We start from the raw sequence: 16,057 nt of genomic DNA, 5'->3' as shown, positions 1-16,057 counted from the left end.
CGCCTTATGGATTGAAAGCTAGCTTCGGCCCATTTCCAACATTAGGTGAACCTAAAGGATCGCGCACACAAGAAAGTTTGGATAGAGTAATTCGTATTTAATTAATCTTTAGGGAAGTTTGAAATATATATATATATATATATATATATATATATATATATAGTTATGTGCAAATTTTGAAGCAAATTTAATGCATTTTATGTATCACATCTCGGTTAACAACATAAATTTAATCGGATTAAATCGAGCTGGTTATTGAGGGATTACAGCCAATGCATATCGAATATATGTGAAATTTATTTTAATCGTTAAAATAAAATTTCAATTATAAATTATAATTATATTAAATATAATTATTTAGGGATAAGGGTCAAATTTAACCCTAGCATTTCAAACGAAGTGTAGATTTAGCACTAACTTATGAAATGATGGAAATTCAATGCTAATGTTTCCAAGTAAGATCAATCTTAGTCTTGTGCTATCAAAATTTTGAAAAGACTAGTTCGACTGCTATTTAACTGTCACGTCGGACCTTCCAAACAAGTTTATCGATAAATTGAAACAGTTTTCTACATTTTTTATTGAAATAGTTTCGTACATTTATGATTAACTTATATATATAAGATTTAGTTTTAGCATTTTAACATATATTTTTTTTTTGTAATTTTGTTAGTAATGCACTAAATATCTTAGACACGGTTAATATTTGCAAGGTCTGAAGTGACCGTTAAATACCATTCAAACCATTTTTTTCTATTTTTCGATAACGTAGAGCTAAAAATATATATTCCTTCGAAACATTAGGGTTAAATTTTCACTATTTCATAAGTTAAAGCTAAATCTGCACTTCCCTGAAAATATTAGGGTTAAATTTGATCTTTATTCCAATTATGTATATAATTATAATTGGTTAATATAATTATATTAGATGGAGACTCTGCCGCTGTGTTCTCATATTTTTAATATAAAATTATGAAGTAGAGTGGTCAATGATACGAATTCTTCTGATAATCTCATGTATCTCTAATTATAACTTTTCTATTTATGTATTTTACCATGTAATACACTATTACAACTAACCCTTGAGTTTACTCCCTTTTGATCATTGGTATATGAAATTGGAGTAGGGATTAATTGATATGATGTGAGGTTGCATGGAATCATGAAATAGTAAGTATTCTAGTATAAAAATCTGAGTCTATGTGAGAAACAGAAAGTGTGGTGGAAGTGAATCTGGACAGAAACACATAGTAGATTAACTGAAGGTATATAGGGAATAATTGGGTGTCCATTCTCTTACTCGTCATTCTTTGCAGACCAAATCCAAGTGCAGATCTAGTGAAAGTGAGAAAGGCTGTGACCACTTGACTACCTGATTTATTCTCTTCCTATTATCCAAAATACTGACCAAGTTCAATCCTTCATTCGCTCTATGGTCCCCTCTCTGCTCAACAATCATATTCTCCTTGTACAAGTGTAATACAAATGTTTACTGATCTTTTTTTACATATCACTGGCAAATTGATTGTTACAGCACTTGAAATTAATTAACTGAAATTGATAGTATATTGTCATTACATACATATGTCTACCTCAAATGGGAATTCATTTTTTTTTCAATTAACAAAGAATGTGTATAAGGAGGAGATGAAGAGCTATATCTTAACAAACAGAAAATGATGAAGTGCACATAAAGAGAAAATGTCAGCTGTGACCTTGAGTTCTCCTGATCACTTCATTGGGGATTCATTTTATTATCCACTGAAGTGTTTGGGGGAACTCTGGGTTTCATCTCACACTATTTATTTAACTGCCTGTTGTAGTCTAACAGGTAATATAAATACTCTTTCCTTTTTTGTATATGTCATTTAAGTGTTCGATATACATGGCATTAGAACCTCTTACATATAGAGGTTGAAGGTTCAAATGCTAAGCAGCATCATTTATTGTTGTGTGCAAAAATGTGTCAGAAATAATTAAATACTATTCTTCAATATCTGCTTAGACTTTTAGATTAATTAGTTCCATAGTAATTTCATTCTTTCTTCATTAAAATCAACAACCCTAGCTAGGAAAGTGAATTCTACAAGGTCTTAACAAAATCTGCAGCTTCTTAAATTTAATTTGATGTAGCACTAGTTTTAAGGCCAAGCATACACATAAAAAATCCAGTTAACACATATTGACTTAAAATCCAATTTTATCAGCATATTTTGAAAAAATCTCATTTGATTCGGTCGTATACTTTGCTCATATCTAGCTTTAAAGCAGTCATACCAACTTTACCTTGCATCAAACCTTTTAGTTTATCAATAATATAATAGGCTACAACAATATTATCAATGATTAGCCGACTCCGAAGAAAAGCACTTCGACAACCTAGAAACAACTGAAGGAAAATTTTGTTTAAGTTTGTCAGCTAACATTATAGAGACAATCTTAAACATGACATTGCATAAAGTTATAGAATGCAAATCACTTACATACTCAATGTAATAATGTAAGCATGGTATGGGTCTTATAGGTATGGGTAGGTATGGGCTGAAGTGTCTAGGTAGTAACCTTAATGTGTATATATTTGTGTATTCTCCTTGAATGAAATATATTCATATATTTTTAGTCTATATGGTATCCTATGTATTTCCAGTGTATTCACATGGTCTGTAATATGATATCAGAGCCTAATTTCGCTTCATTTTTTGCCATTGTGTGCAGAATTTCTGGGTTTGTATTTTTAGACTGTTTTCTTCAGCATTAATGTATGTCTTGTGGGCAGGTTGTTTGGACCTAGGGTTCCAAATCTCAGTTCATCTCACCGAATTGTCGTCGTTCCTCTTCCGCCACCTTCGTCTCTCTATTTTCGACCTGTTTGTCCGGTTAGTTTTCCGGTGAATCTCCTTTTGTGGAATGGCATTGCTGGCAGCCTCTTGCGTGTTGCTTCAACTAAGTTTTGCTTGTCCTTTTCCAACGTAGCTTGATGTTCCGTTGTCGTCTCTCATATCATATTTGTTTTTCTAGGTTGCGTCTCCCGAATTATGTTTTATATTCCCAAGTATTTTAAGTTCTTATTTTGAGTTGTATTATCTTTAAGACCGTGTATTATGTGTCTATAGCAAGCTAAGCATGATTAAAATCCATGTTCTAGCTTGAGGGATAGTATAATAATGTAAGCATGGTATGAGTCTTGTAGGTATGGACAGGTATGGGTTGTAGTGTCTAGATAGTATCCTTAATGTGTATATATTTGTGTATTCTCCTTGAATGAAATATATTCACATAGTTTTAGTCTATATGGTATCTCATATGTTTTCAGTGTATTCACATGATCTGTAATATGAAGTGGACCTTTAACTATCTGCTTGAACTTTTAATTCAATTAGTTCTATGACATGGCCTAGACTTTTATCAGGATCAACAATATTTGAACAATTCTATTAGTCTTTATCGCCTTGACTAGAAAAAATCGACTCAAGGTAACCTGAAAAAATAACACCAATCGCTAGTAGAATTCCTCAATTTAGTGAAGTTGTTACTCTTTTGTCTAGCTTATGCATATAAATGAAAGTATTTAAATTTCCCGTCACCCCTCTTAAAGCTATAAGAGTTGAGCTTCTTGTTTCCAGAAGTCCTCTTGCTTTTTCAAAAGACTTATATATTATGTTGAAGCTTTTCGACACTGCTCAATCCTAAACTGATCATGGGTCATGGCTACTCTGAAACTTATTCATCTGAATCCCCATCTCGGTTGGAAACCAATGTTTTTTCCTTATATGGCATATATTGGTATTTTAGAAATATTGGAAAAACAATAATTTTAAGAATCGCAATTTCCTTTGAAAAAATGATGATTTCGATTTTCTAGTATTTTACAAATTATTCTGATGTAGGACATTTTAAAAATAAAAAAGCACCCACATGCTCACTCTCAGAACACATTACGCAGCTAAGTATGAAGACTGTAAATGTATTATAATTAAACTTCATGAATCAGATGAAAGGTTACAACAGTTGGAGCCAGAGCATAATACTGACACTGGTGTAAAGACACATCAAGGTTAATAGCAAAGCAAATCAGACTAGCTTTTGAACTTTTAAAAGAAGCAGAACAATTAAGTATAGCTTTGAAAAGTAAAGTTAAAGTCCTAGCCTCTAGAAATCTAAGAAAATAAATTCGTAATAAAGGGCAAACAAACCCATACATTGATTACCTTTTATAAGTGCACCCACCTAAAAAAGAAAAAGAAAAAAAAGTAAACACCCCCATATCATATGACATCTACACCAACAAGTTTCCTACGCTTCAGTATTCTCTCTTTGGAGCTTTCTTTTTTCAAAATCACCTCCTCCATTCTGCTTTCATTGCCTTGTCTGAAACTGGAACCATATCACAACAGATAATCACAAGGTAGAATACAAGAATAGTAAACATGTGTGAAATCAACCAAATCGAAACCCATTAACATGTATGTGGATTTCTTCATCTACCTATTTGTCTACTTGCATACCTAAACACATAAATATAAGCATATGTATTGTTCATAAATCAAACTAATCTACATCAGTAAAACTCATTGAATTGAAGTAAATTGTTTGAGGATACGGAAGGCAGAGCAATACGTATGAAGCAGAAAGTATGAGTGAAGTAAAATAAGAAGGATATAGAAGTCACTGGATTCAAAAGGTTCTTACCATTACCATCTCTCGAAGAAGACAGAGATCTATTACTGCTGACCAACCCTTTACCAGCTGAATGGACAAGTTTATGTGCTCGTGGTGACATTGAAGCAAGCCGAGCATTGGTGGAAGATGGCAGAGAATGACGTCTGGTTGTAGCTATACTCTCAATTGCATCTTGAGAAAATCTAGGGGATCCTTGTGCTCTTAGTTTAGCTCTTGCAGATTCAGTTGGCGCCATGTAACTGGGCACTTTAGGCGTACTATGAACACCATTCTCCACATGCTCAACATTTGGAGGTAATGAAGCTCTTCTCTCATTGATTTTCTGGTTTTCGTTGCCACTGTTATAATCTTTAGGGTTCAACGGCTTACTTTTTCCTTGAATATCATCAACTCTACTATTGTTCCCCACAGGTTGCAAAACGAGATCATGACTCTCATCATTCCCGCCCGTAAGACTCAATTGTTCAGTTGCCTCTTGAATATCATCAACTTTACTATTTACCCCCAAAGGTTGCAAGTCCAAATCAGGAGACTCGTGTAATGGAGTGACATTACCATCCATAGTAGCAAGTTTTGGACTCTTGTCAGCATCAGAATCTCTTGTAACTGCCACTGCCACATCATTAGTGCCCGATGAAACTTCAGGAGTACGAACAACAGACGACTTTCGGATAGTGCGTTTTGCTTTCCCACTAACAACATTTAATCTTTCATGAACCTCCTTCACAGGATTAGAAGTTTTTCTTGAATTACGATTTACCTTCTCAACTTCAATTTTTGGATGTTCCTGAACTGAATCGACTGGATGGCCAACCTTTCTTTGGTTGGGTTTCGGTTTTTCAGACTCTTTAACTGAACTTCCTGAACAATTTTCAGCAGTTGCATGGGAATGATTACGAACAATTCGTCTTGTCCTGCCTTGTTTGGTTTCGACTTTCTTAAGTGCACCATGCTTGGCAGTGCTCTTTTGTCTTGAGTGAGATAGCCAAAATTGTGACTCTGTCCAGCGCTCCAGCCACTCCCGAGATGAGTTAGGATCCCCAAGATTATACTGGAGGCTTAGAGGCATCGCTCGTGGTGATGATGCAAATAGCTAATGGACAAAAAGAAAATGTCATTTGATGCATTATTTTTCTTATTTATACAGTTATATGTAAGTAGTAATTTCATTTAGCATATTTTAACAAGGTAAATGGGAAATCAGGGTGTACATAGCCAACAGCGTATTGATTTGCCAAAATCACACAAGGATAAGCTACAGCATTTGTCTAAGCTGAGGATTGCATCAGAACACGAAAATATAAACTAAATATAAAGTCAATATGATAACTTTGGAAGCCCTTTATAGACATAAAAAAATCAATATGATAACTTTGGATGAACTTAAACCGTAGCATACACTAAAAATCCATCAGCAGCTTCAAGGGAGGACCAACGAATAACAAGAGACCTATTCATTTATATGAAAATACAATTAGTGGACCTCCCCTTTTATGCAAATACCTTCTTATCAAGCTTCTCTTCCATGGTACATGTACATTTTCCAGGAGGATCTATCTAATTTGGATGAGCTTAACCCATATACTAAAAATACATCAGCATGTTGTAGCTGGTACCTTGATTATAAAAATTAGATTACATAATCATAGGGATTGCATTTAATTTCTTTCCATGTATAGCATACTCAGTCATGTATATATATATACAAGACCTATTCATTTATACAAAAATATAATTAGTGGATCTCACCTTCTGGGCAAATACATTCTTGATAAGCTTCTCTTCCATGGGATATGTACATTTTTCAGAAAAATATGCAGCGCCCTGATAACAAATAATTTACTTAAATATTAGCAATAAGGTAATTGCATTCAAACATTGATCTCTGACTACATAATTTTTGATCCAGATCTAAGAAAAAATGAAAGGTTATTAAAAAAATTATGAAAATATAAATCACAAATACTAAAAGAGGGCCTTTAAGTTCATCAATCACCTGAATTTTTCCCTGATTGCATGCATTCTGCACTTCAATCCCAACAGCAGAACGTCTAACCTTTTGACCACGGGCCAGCGCCTGAATTTTAATAACTGCTCGCACACAACATAAAGTGGTAACAGCTTGTCTTCTAACCAAGTGACCACGAACAAGGGCTTGCAGCCTTATAATGCTGCTCTTATGTTTTTTAAATGCACGACGAGCCTTCAAAAACAACAAACTGGCATCAGTACATATGAGCAATAGACCCAAAAGCAGAATTTTCCACCTTATGATGCGAACATGCAGTTGGCATATACCCAAAGAAATGAATGCTATTTTTCAAGGTTAGCAATGCAGCACACTCTTTTACTGCAAATTAACTTTTCCATGTACAAAGAATTTAATGAAGGTGATCAAGCACTTGGGCGTGAATGCTTTCGTAAAGGAACATATCACAAGCTGAAATCTAGGAGGTTTGGACCTTGTAGGGTGTTGTGCAAAATCATTTCAAATGCCCATTTGATTGACCTACCAGCTGAGTTCCAAAGTAGTCCAATCTTTAATATTTCAATTTTATATCCTTTTCATGGACTTGATAGGGCTCCATCTCCTATAGAAGATCAAATACAGCAGCTGCATATTGCACAAGCTGATATTACTTATGTGTTAGATTAGATGTCAGGAAGTTCAGTCTAGACGAGACAATCCATATAGATGATTTTTGGTAAAATGGCTAGGTAAAGCAGCAAATGGTAGCACATGTATCTCTGAAGAAGAACTGACACAAATTGATCCAACCATATATGAGGAATACACCAGGGTTCACTCAAAGGAGCCAACTGTTTTTCCAACCCAAGGAGAATGACGCAGAGACAGATCTGTAATATTGAACCACGGTATGAATTGTTTTGTACATAATTTAGTATTTCTATGTTTTCATTGTTTTCAGTTTTTTCTTAATAAATTCAAATATTTAAATTAATTAGGAATAGTTTTAGGTTCCCTATATTATATTCTTTAGGATTTCTATTTGGTCAAGGATTTTAGTGGCATAAATAAACCTAGAAATCAACATATAAATATTTTATTCTATCAACTCAGAATTGAATTCTAAGGTTTTCTCCAAGCTGGTAAAGACAGGATTTTATAATACAAAATCAAGTTGGCAAAAGGATTTGAACTAAATAAGCAACCACTGAAGAAAGACCATTGATGGCAACACAAGAATAATTTTAGTGGATCATAACAGTAGGAGGTAACTGAGAGAAGTGAAAAAGATTTGCATACCCATCTATTTGATGGAAAATACAAAATAAACAGAGACTCAAAGTTCTTCTGCCAGATGTAACACTAGGAAAGAAATTTACCTGATAACCCCTAAAAGATGACTGTGCCTTTGTGGCAGCTGTTTGAAGCCTGATTCTGTCAGCATCGTCTTGTACACCTGAATTCACAATCCCTTCACCATTCTCGGATGCCTTTGCACATGAAGAAGCAAGTCCTTCACTTGGTGCATTAGCAGCTTCTCCATGTTCCCGATTGACAACACTTCTAGCACCAACCGCAGGAGCCAGTTGTGAAATCAAGGAATGATCAGTAGTAGTACCAGATACAGGTGCTTCAGAAGCAACCAATAACTCTCCTTTGTTGGTGGTGGGTTTCTTAAATGAAGAATTATATACTGATCAGGACATTGCAATTCTCAAGTTATACAATTTACACAGCACATAGATTCACCTAAGTAACATGTCTGCATGGATTATGTTAATTTCAGAAACAAAAATAAATGAAAAATGAACAGACAGCATATCCTTGAAAATTCCAATGTAAATCAAATCATCTTTTAGTTTGTTTACATTCCCCATTAAAGATTACAATAAATTATCTAAATTTTTTAAGGCAGGATCACACAACTTATGCATTTATGAAAGACCATGGAGTTCACATTACTCAAAGATTATTTCTGCTATTACCAAAACCAAAGGGTGTCTGCACAGATATTGGTTGTCCTCACACTTTCTTGCAACTCATTTATGTCAGTCCTACAATATGCTCTGCTTACTGGCCGTAATACACTAGACAAGTCTAAAGTCTAAAGTCTAAACACATCTATTACCAGCTCATTCACAATTGGGTAGCAGATGTAGAAGTATTATGAAGTCATTTTTGTCCAGAAAACTATATTATGGGTTCATAAGATGAGGCCTAAAGCTTTATGAAGAAACAATCACATTTGGAGATTTTGACCATAAGATAAAGGGTAAGTGAACTTTAAGACTGGAAACCTTGCCAAGTTATCTCTTTTTTCTCATTTGGTAGTTAATGCATACGTGCATCATTTCTTTTATATGCAGGTGAGTTCATATAATAAGAAGGCATAAAGAGAGGATCAATGAAGATAAACTAGGAGTCTCATAAGACGGACCAAACATACTTCAACGTAAAGAGCTTTTGGTAAATTTATATCTCCTTCTCAAGTAATTTTGCAACTTACGGTGTATTTCTTATCACAACAACTACCGTTTTACTAGATCACTGGATTAGAACAACAAAAAGCTGTAATGCAGTGAAGAAAAAGAGTCACAGTGATATAAGAATCTTACCAAAACATCATTTCCTTCCGACAACTTAGACTTTGGTGACTTCTTGCGAAGAATAACAGACTTGATCCATTTAGCTGGAGACCTTCCCATTTCACTATAAGAATGTTTTATACTGCATGAATTATAACAGAAAATAATTTCAATAACAGTCAAAAACTTGTATAGCATGTACATTCAAGATTAACACCACAAAGTAGTCTGTCAAAGTAAAAATGCATCAAAGCATTGAGCAATTGGTAACACAGTATGCTAAACATAAATTTAAAACTAAAACCCTCGCCAAATTGAAAAAACACAACCTCTGCAGTTGAACACCCAACCCAGAATAAAAATAGTGCACTCATTAAATCAACAGTGTTTTTCATCTTGCCCAAAACAGTAAAACCAGCATGACTCAATACATTGAATTGCGAGCCAAAACTAGCTTGAATCAGAGAATAAGAAATGTTTCCGATCTCAGCATTACCTGAAAACAATGTTTTAATATCCGAAACCCTAGATGAAACTGCCAGTTAGTAAGCAACCGAACCAGAAAAAGCAGCAGCCATGAACAGAGTGAACATGACAGCAACAACAATGTCAATGAACCAAAACAAAGAAACAGTAAACATCGAGAGATCTAAAAAAAACTAGTTCTCTAACTCCAATAAAAAATTCAAAAGAAAAAACAACACTAGAGGGGGAAAAATGAATAAAGAAAGAAGAAAGCATTACATAAATACAAATAAAAACAAAATGTACCTATCAGATTCCCTTTATTATAGTGTGAGTTATCTGTCGCTTTCGCTGTCTCCGGAGGCCGGCAAAAGACAAACCACGGCGTCTTCGGTTAGTGACAGAGAGAACACGGGCGAAGAGGGAGGAATCCAAACTAATGAAATGAGTAGCTGTGTAAACTGTGTTTATTAAAGCATGTGGGGTCTCACAAACGAATAAAAGAGGATTAATAATTAGAGCTTTAGAGCTTTAATTAATTAATGAGGTTGAACCGATTTACTTACTTTAAATAAATTGCATTGCATTGCATACATAGAGTTGAGAATTGGTTAAACTTTTTGGCTACATAATTTATGTATTATACTAGTTTCTTGATTTTCTCAAATTATTATTTGGATAAAGTAAAAAAAATAAAAAGAAAATATGTTTTATTTTTTTTATAGGATAAGGTAATAAAATGGGTTTAAAGTTTTTGAAAAAGTACCAATTTAATCTTTACGGTCAAAATAGCATTAATATAGGATTAACGTTTACAACATGACATCAATTTAGGCTTAATGTTTACAACATAGCATCAATTTAAGAATTACTAACAGAACGTGACACGTCATCCGTTAAGTCTGTCAACTCAGCGCCACGTCACATAAGGTACCAAAATAAGCTTAAGGTTTGTAGAAAGTATCAATTTAGGCCTCACGTACAAAATAGCATCAATATAGGCTCTCTCTTTTTTGAAGAAATATATATATAGGCATAACGTTTACAAAATAATACGAATTTAAACTTAACGTTTATAAAAATATATCCAATTTAAGTTAAACCTCAAAGTTAATCATACTATATTCTTTTTCTATTAATTTTATATGTTATTTTTTTATTTAGTTCTATTTTTTATTTATTATAATACAATTAATTATTATTCTTGCCCATTAAGATTTTATATTTGTTGTTTATCAATGATTCCATGACTCCTAAATTTCATGGGCTCATGTAATATATGCAAACTAAAAGTAATTGAATATCCATGAAATTTCGAATACTAATTAAAATGATATTGATATATGACTATATTGGCACACAAAATATCAATTGTCAACTAATAACTCATCCAAAATGTTACAATACAGCCACACAAAATCCAAGATGTCTTATATCAGTTCCTTAATTTGTACCATGCTAGAAAAATAAAAATATATTTTTGACACAGCTTAAATTTGATATATTTTATAAACGTTAAGCTTAAATTCGTATTATTTTGTAAACGTTAAGTTTATATTGGTGCTATTTTGTACGTGAGACCTAAATTGATACTTTCTACCAACCTTAGGCCTATTTTGGTACCTTATGTAACGTAGCGTTGACGGATGACGTGTCACGTTCTGTAAGTAATTCCTAAATTGATGTTATGTTGTAAATGTTAAGCCTAAACTAGTTTTTGACCCGTGCGATGCACGGCTTCATCTTAACATATAAATATTAACAAAAATATAATCTAATAATTACAATTAATGATATAAAGGTGCTATATAAATTAAATATTTTTATTTTATTTTCACATTTACCTTAAATAATCTTTTTTATAGATAAATATAATAATATAATTAAAATTAATATATTATATATTATATTATGTTTTTTTATGAGTAAAAAAAGGAGGAAGTGACAGCTCAACTCCATCGTTACTATTTTATATTATATATAAATATGCAGAAAATTAGAAAGATTTTATAGATTATTTTAAATTATGTAGAACTTTTAGATATAGATATGCGGAGAATTAGAGAGATTTTAGGGATTAATTTAAATTCTATAAAACTCTTAGATATAGTACGAATAAAATAACTTTTTTATAAATAAATATAATAATATAACTAAAGTTAATATATTATATTTTATATTATATTTTTTATCAGTAAAAAAGGAGGAAGTGACACCTCAGCTCCATCGTTACTGTTTTATATTATATATAGATATAGATATGCAGAGAATTAGAGAGATTTTAGGGATTAATTTAAATTCTAAAGAACTCTTAGATATAGTACGGATAAAATAATCTTTTTATAAATAAATATAATAATATAACTAAAGTTAATATATTATATTTTATATTATATTTTTTATCAGTAAAAAATGAGGAAGTCACATCTCAACTCAATCGTTACTGTTTTATATTATATATAGATTGATGTTATGTTGTAAACATTAAGCCTATATTAGTGCTATTTTGAACGTGGGGCTAAATTGGTACTTTTCCAAAAACCTTAGTCCTATTTTCGTACCTTACTCCTTTTTTTATATAAATGTCGTTTAATCATTTAAAAACTTGTGCATTGATATGAGGGATAAATAAGATAGGATAGGATACCAAAGATAGAATAATTATTCTCAACTATCATATTTTTATCAGTATCACACCCATTTATCATTGTTAGACAAACGTAATTCTGTCTTAAGAATGTTAGACAAACGATTATGTCTGCCTTAAAATGTTAGATGTGATTAACCAAAAAACAAAAGGAACACAAAAAAAAATATTAACAGTAAATAGAAAATCAAAAGTATGGAGTTAGATAAATCTGAGGCCTGTATTAGCAGTTTCCTTAAGACAGATGTCGTCGCTATTGACGATCGTCTCCCAGGATACAATAGATTATGCAAGCGAACTCAAACCGTGTGTAGCCTAGTTATCACCAGAGTAGGAAAACATGAACAATATAAACAGACAGAGAGTAGGAACAATTCCAAAGAATAATTTTTCTAACCGTATGTGAATTTGACAATCCATTTTATATAAATAGAACTTGAAAGGATATGTCTTTTCACGAACGAATATGACTGTACACGGACAGACATGACTGTTTATATACGAATACGACTGTTCACGACGGACACAACTGTTCATGAAAGGAGGTGTTTGTTGGTATTAAAATTAATATATAATTTTATTCAAATTTTTCCAACAATCCCCCACATGAATAAAATTAAAAACGAGACGATTAGGACGTGGTGATAACTTTCTACATAAGATATCTGCATAGGATAGGTAGCTAATGTGCCTTGAACCTTTCCTTGTGAAAGTATATTTACTTTACTAGCTGACTAGTAGACGCGATGTCTTTGAACTATTCTGCCGTTTTTGTAAACGATGATATACCCCACACATATATCAACATAACATGGTATGGTTCTCATGGTTATGTTCGTTATGGTCATGAACATCGCCTGGTTCTGCAAGAGTTTAAAAGAACTACGCCCCACACTAGTCTCCATCGAAGCGACCCCACTTTACTCTGACATAGGTGATTTATTTGCTCAAAATACTGACGCACAATGTATCATTAAAAGCATATAGCTTAACATTTTTCCGTTGGTGTCACTGTTTACATCTAGGAATGGACGAGGGTTTAACCCCCACAGTGAACGCACAAGGTTTATGCAATTAGGTTGTCCCTTTGAACCTAGATCTTGGGATCTCCAGTCAACTAAGGTTTTCCTTCACATAACGCCTCTTCTCTATGGGCTTTAGTCTCATTCCTTTCGATGATTTTTCAATTTGATCTCGGTTTAACCTCTAGGTTAGCGGATCCGCTGTGTTATCCTTTGATTCTACAAAATCAATAAGGATGACACTCGTTGAGATCAATTGACTAATGGTGTTATCACACGGAAGCTTTTCTATCCGAGTTCATCATTCGGAAGCTTTTTATACCGTATATTCACCAATTGATATGATATTTTTCTTCGATTCCATCATTATGACATACTTATTTTAAGGCAATTTGATTTCTACATTTTAGTGACTTTCATAAATTAAATCTAGCCAACTAATGTTCATCTACCAGCGTCTAACTCGGTTAGATAACATTACTGCTCAGATTTGTCAATTTATGATATTTCACATTTCTAATGTAAATCCACCCTTACGCGCGAGAATATCAAATATGGAATTTTCGCATATCATTATCATATCTAAAGAAAATATATTTTCTTTTATCACAAAGTCTTTAAAATTCACACTAATGAATTTTTCTAGACTATCGTTGCCACTAGTCCAAGTAGGCCTAACACCTTTGAAGTAACCGTGTTCTTAAAAACCGGATTCATCTTCAATTAACGTACATGTACCAACACATGCCAAAAGGCAATTAATCCGTTTAAACAAACAGAAACCATACATAATTAACAACTTTATCTTCCTGAAATTCCAAACAAGCCAAGTTAGAATCAGAAAATTATATTCTGTTTAAACAGACAGATACATAACTAATAATGAACAAAAATATAAACTATTAATGTAAAATTGTCCTTCAATCTGTCCCAGTATAATATTCCAATTATACTCTGTTCGTCAAGATAATTGATTATTACCATATGCCTGTTCGTCAAAACAACTACGAAAGTTGCAGGGATCAAAAGAAAACAAATAAAAAATAACATTACAAATATCAAAATATTTCCTCCTGTACATTCGATTTTCTTTTAGCTAACACATTTGTCCCCTGGTTCCACCATCAGAATGTTCCCTTACCTGAGTAGGGATACAAATATCCAGGTTCTCCATTAATGCTGAACGCATTAGAGAGATTAACATTGCATTACATCTTTCTTCCACCATTCTCTTAATTCATTCTTAATGAATTCAAGACCATAGACTTTTGAAAAAAAAATATATATATAGAATGCACCATCGCCTAATGCATTAACATTAAAAATAACCATATGCAATTAAATGATCATATTAAATATCACAACAAAAGCATAACCAGTGATAAGAGTGTACTCAATATGAGTATAATTCATATTGCAAACCTGTATATATTTAATATTCAATTTGATTTGATGTGCTTTCATGGCTTTTTTCCAAGCATCACCCATATAACAGAATGTTCTTCACCAAGAAGGTTCATTCTCCACTTATCACATGTTGTCAATTTCCGAAATCTGAATATCAAATTTCTTCTTGATTTATTGTGGATAATGGTAACTAAATAACAACAAATCATATGTTGTTAGTTTTATTAATAGCATTTTACTTAACAGCAAACGTATATAAGTATAATTTTAGTTTGCTGATAATAAAATAAAACCTTGAATACTTAGCTTTTGATCGTTCAGAGCACGTATTTCTGTCAACACTCCCGAATAAATTAAGATTCGTTCCAAACAATATTTCTGTATATGTTCTTTGGAAAATCAGCAAACAATTGATAATTTGTCTTAAGAATGTTAGACAAACGTAATTCTGTCTTAAGAATGTTAGACAAACGATTACATATGCCTTAAAATGTTAGATGTGATTAACCAAAAAACAAAAGGAACACAAACAAATATATTAACAGTAAATAGAAAATCAAAAGTATGGAGTTAGACAAATCTGAGGCCTGTATTAGCAGTTTTCTTAAGACAGATGTCGTCGCTATTGACGATCGTCTCCCAGGATACAACAGATTACGCAAGCGAACTCAAACCGTGTGTAGCCTAGTTATCACCAAAGTAGGAAAACAGGAACAATATGAACAGACAGAGAGCAGGAACAATTCCAAAGAATAATTTTTCTAACCGTATGTGAATTTGACAATCCATTCTATATAAATAGAACTTGAAAGGATATGTCTTTTCACGAATGAATACGACTGTACACGGACAGACATGACTTTTTATGTACGAATACGACTGTTCACGACGGACACGACTGTTCATGAAAGGAGGTGTTTGTTGGTATTAAAATTAATATATAATTTTATTCAAATTTTTCCAACAATCATTATCCTTATCCCAACATTTATATGTATCTCTATCCCAATAGAATATCAAACACTCATTCACGTTGTTAATAAACACGATCTAAATTATTAACACGTCAAAAAAAATTGAACATGACAGAAAAAGTCAAAAATCAACAAGAGTTTTTATGTTTTTTTTTGCCTACTCAAGATTAATCAAAGCTCCAAAAAGGTAAGTCTAACCCATATTAGAGTCCATTTGATTATTTGGGTATTAAATGTAAATATTAATTTAAAAAGTTCAGCGGACCAATAGATGAATGTAAGCAAATTTAGGAACCAATATGACACTT

At 32.6% G+C, this 16,057-nt stretch overlaps 1 protein-coding gene across 4 annotated transcripts; it reads right to left on the bottom strand.

Annotated features, from left to right (window-relative positions):
• Nucleotides 1–3,965: 3,965 nt before the first annotated feature.
• LOC136219568 (protein IQ-DOMAIN 29-like) lies at nucleotides 3,966–10,158 on the bottom strand. 4 transcript variants are annotated; one of them, XM_066007017.1, is made up of 8 exons: nucleotides 10,006–10,141; nucleotides 9,731–9,769; nucleotides 9,265–9,376; nucleotides 8,029–8,322; nucleotides 6,677–6,883; nucleotides 6,430–6,504; nucleotides 4,690–5,773; nucleotides 3,966–4,374 (listed from the first exon to the last, which is right to left on the bottom strand). In XM_066007017.1, the coding sequence occupies exons 3-8, from the start codon at nucleotides 9,352–9,354 to the stop codon at nucleotides 4,337–4,339; spliced, it is 1,788 nt and encodes a 595-aa protein (XP_065863089.1). In that variant the 5' UTR covers nucleotides 9,355–9,376; nucleotides 9,731–9,769; nucleotides 10,006–10,141; the 3' UTR covers nucleotides 3,966–4,336. The 4 variants fall into 4 exon arrangements, with proteins under 4 accessions (XP_065863089.1, XP_065863088.1, XP_065863090.1 ...); XM_066007016.1 differs by lacking the exon at nucleotides 9,731–9,769 and having other exon boundaries at nucleotides 10,006–10,158; XM_066007018.1 differs by lacking the exon at nucleotides 10,006–10,141 and having other exon boundaries at nucleotides 3,966–4,368; nucleotides 9,731–9,951.
• Nucleotides 10,159–16,057: the final 5,899 nt, after the last annotated feature.

This window comes from Euphorbia lathyris, chromosome 2 (genome assembly GCF_963576675.1).
Source record: "Euphorbia lathyris chromosome 2, ddEupLath1.1, whole genome shotgun sequence".
Taxonomy (NCBI): Eukaryota; Viridiplantae; Streptophyta; class Magnoliopsida; order Malpighiales; family Euphorbiaceae; genus Euphorbia; species Euphorbia lathyris.
This window is presented reverse-complemented; position numbering and strand designations above follow the sequence as displayed.

What these genes read in the sequence shown, in the direction of transcription:
- LOC136219568 (XM_066007016.1), bottom strand. Translation starts at nt 9,354, where the DNA reads ATGGGAAGGTCTCCAGCTAAATGGATCAAGTCTGTTATTCTTCGCAAG. An exon ending in CGGAAGGAAATGATGTTTTG is followed by an intron (nt 8,323 to 9,264) that starts GTAAGATTCTTA and finishes TCTTCATTTAAG; the next exon opens with AAACCCACCACCAACAAAGG. An exon ending in CATCTTTTAGGGGTTATCAG is followed by an intron (nt 6,884 to 8,028) that starts GTAAATTTCTTT and finishes TTGTTTTTGAAG; the next exon opens with GCTCGTCGTGCATTTAAAAA.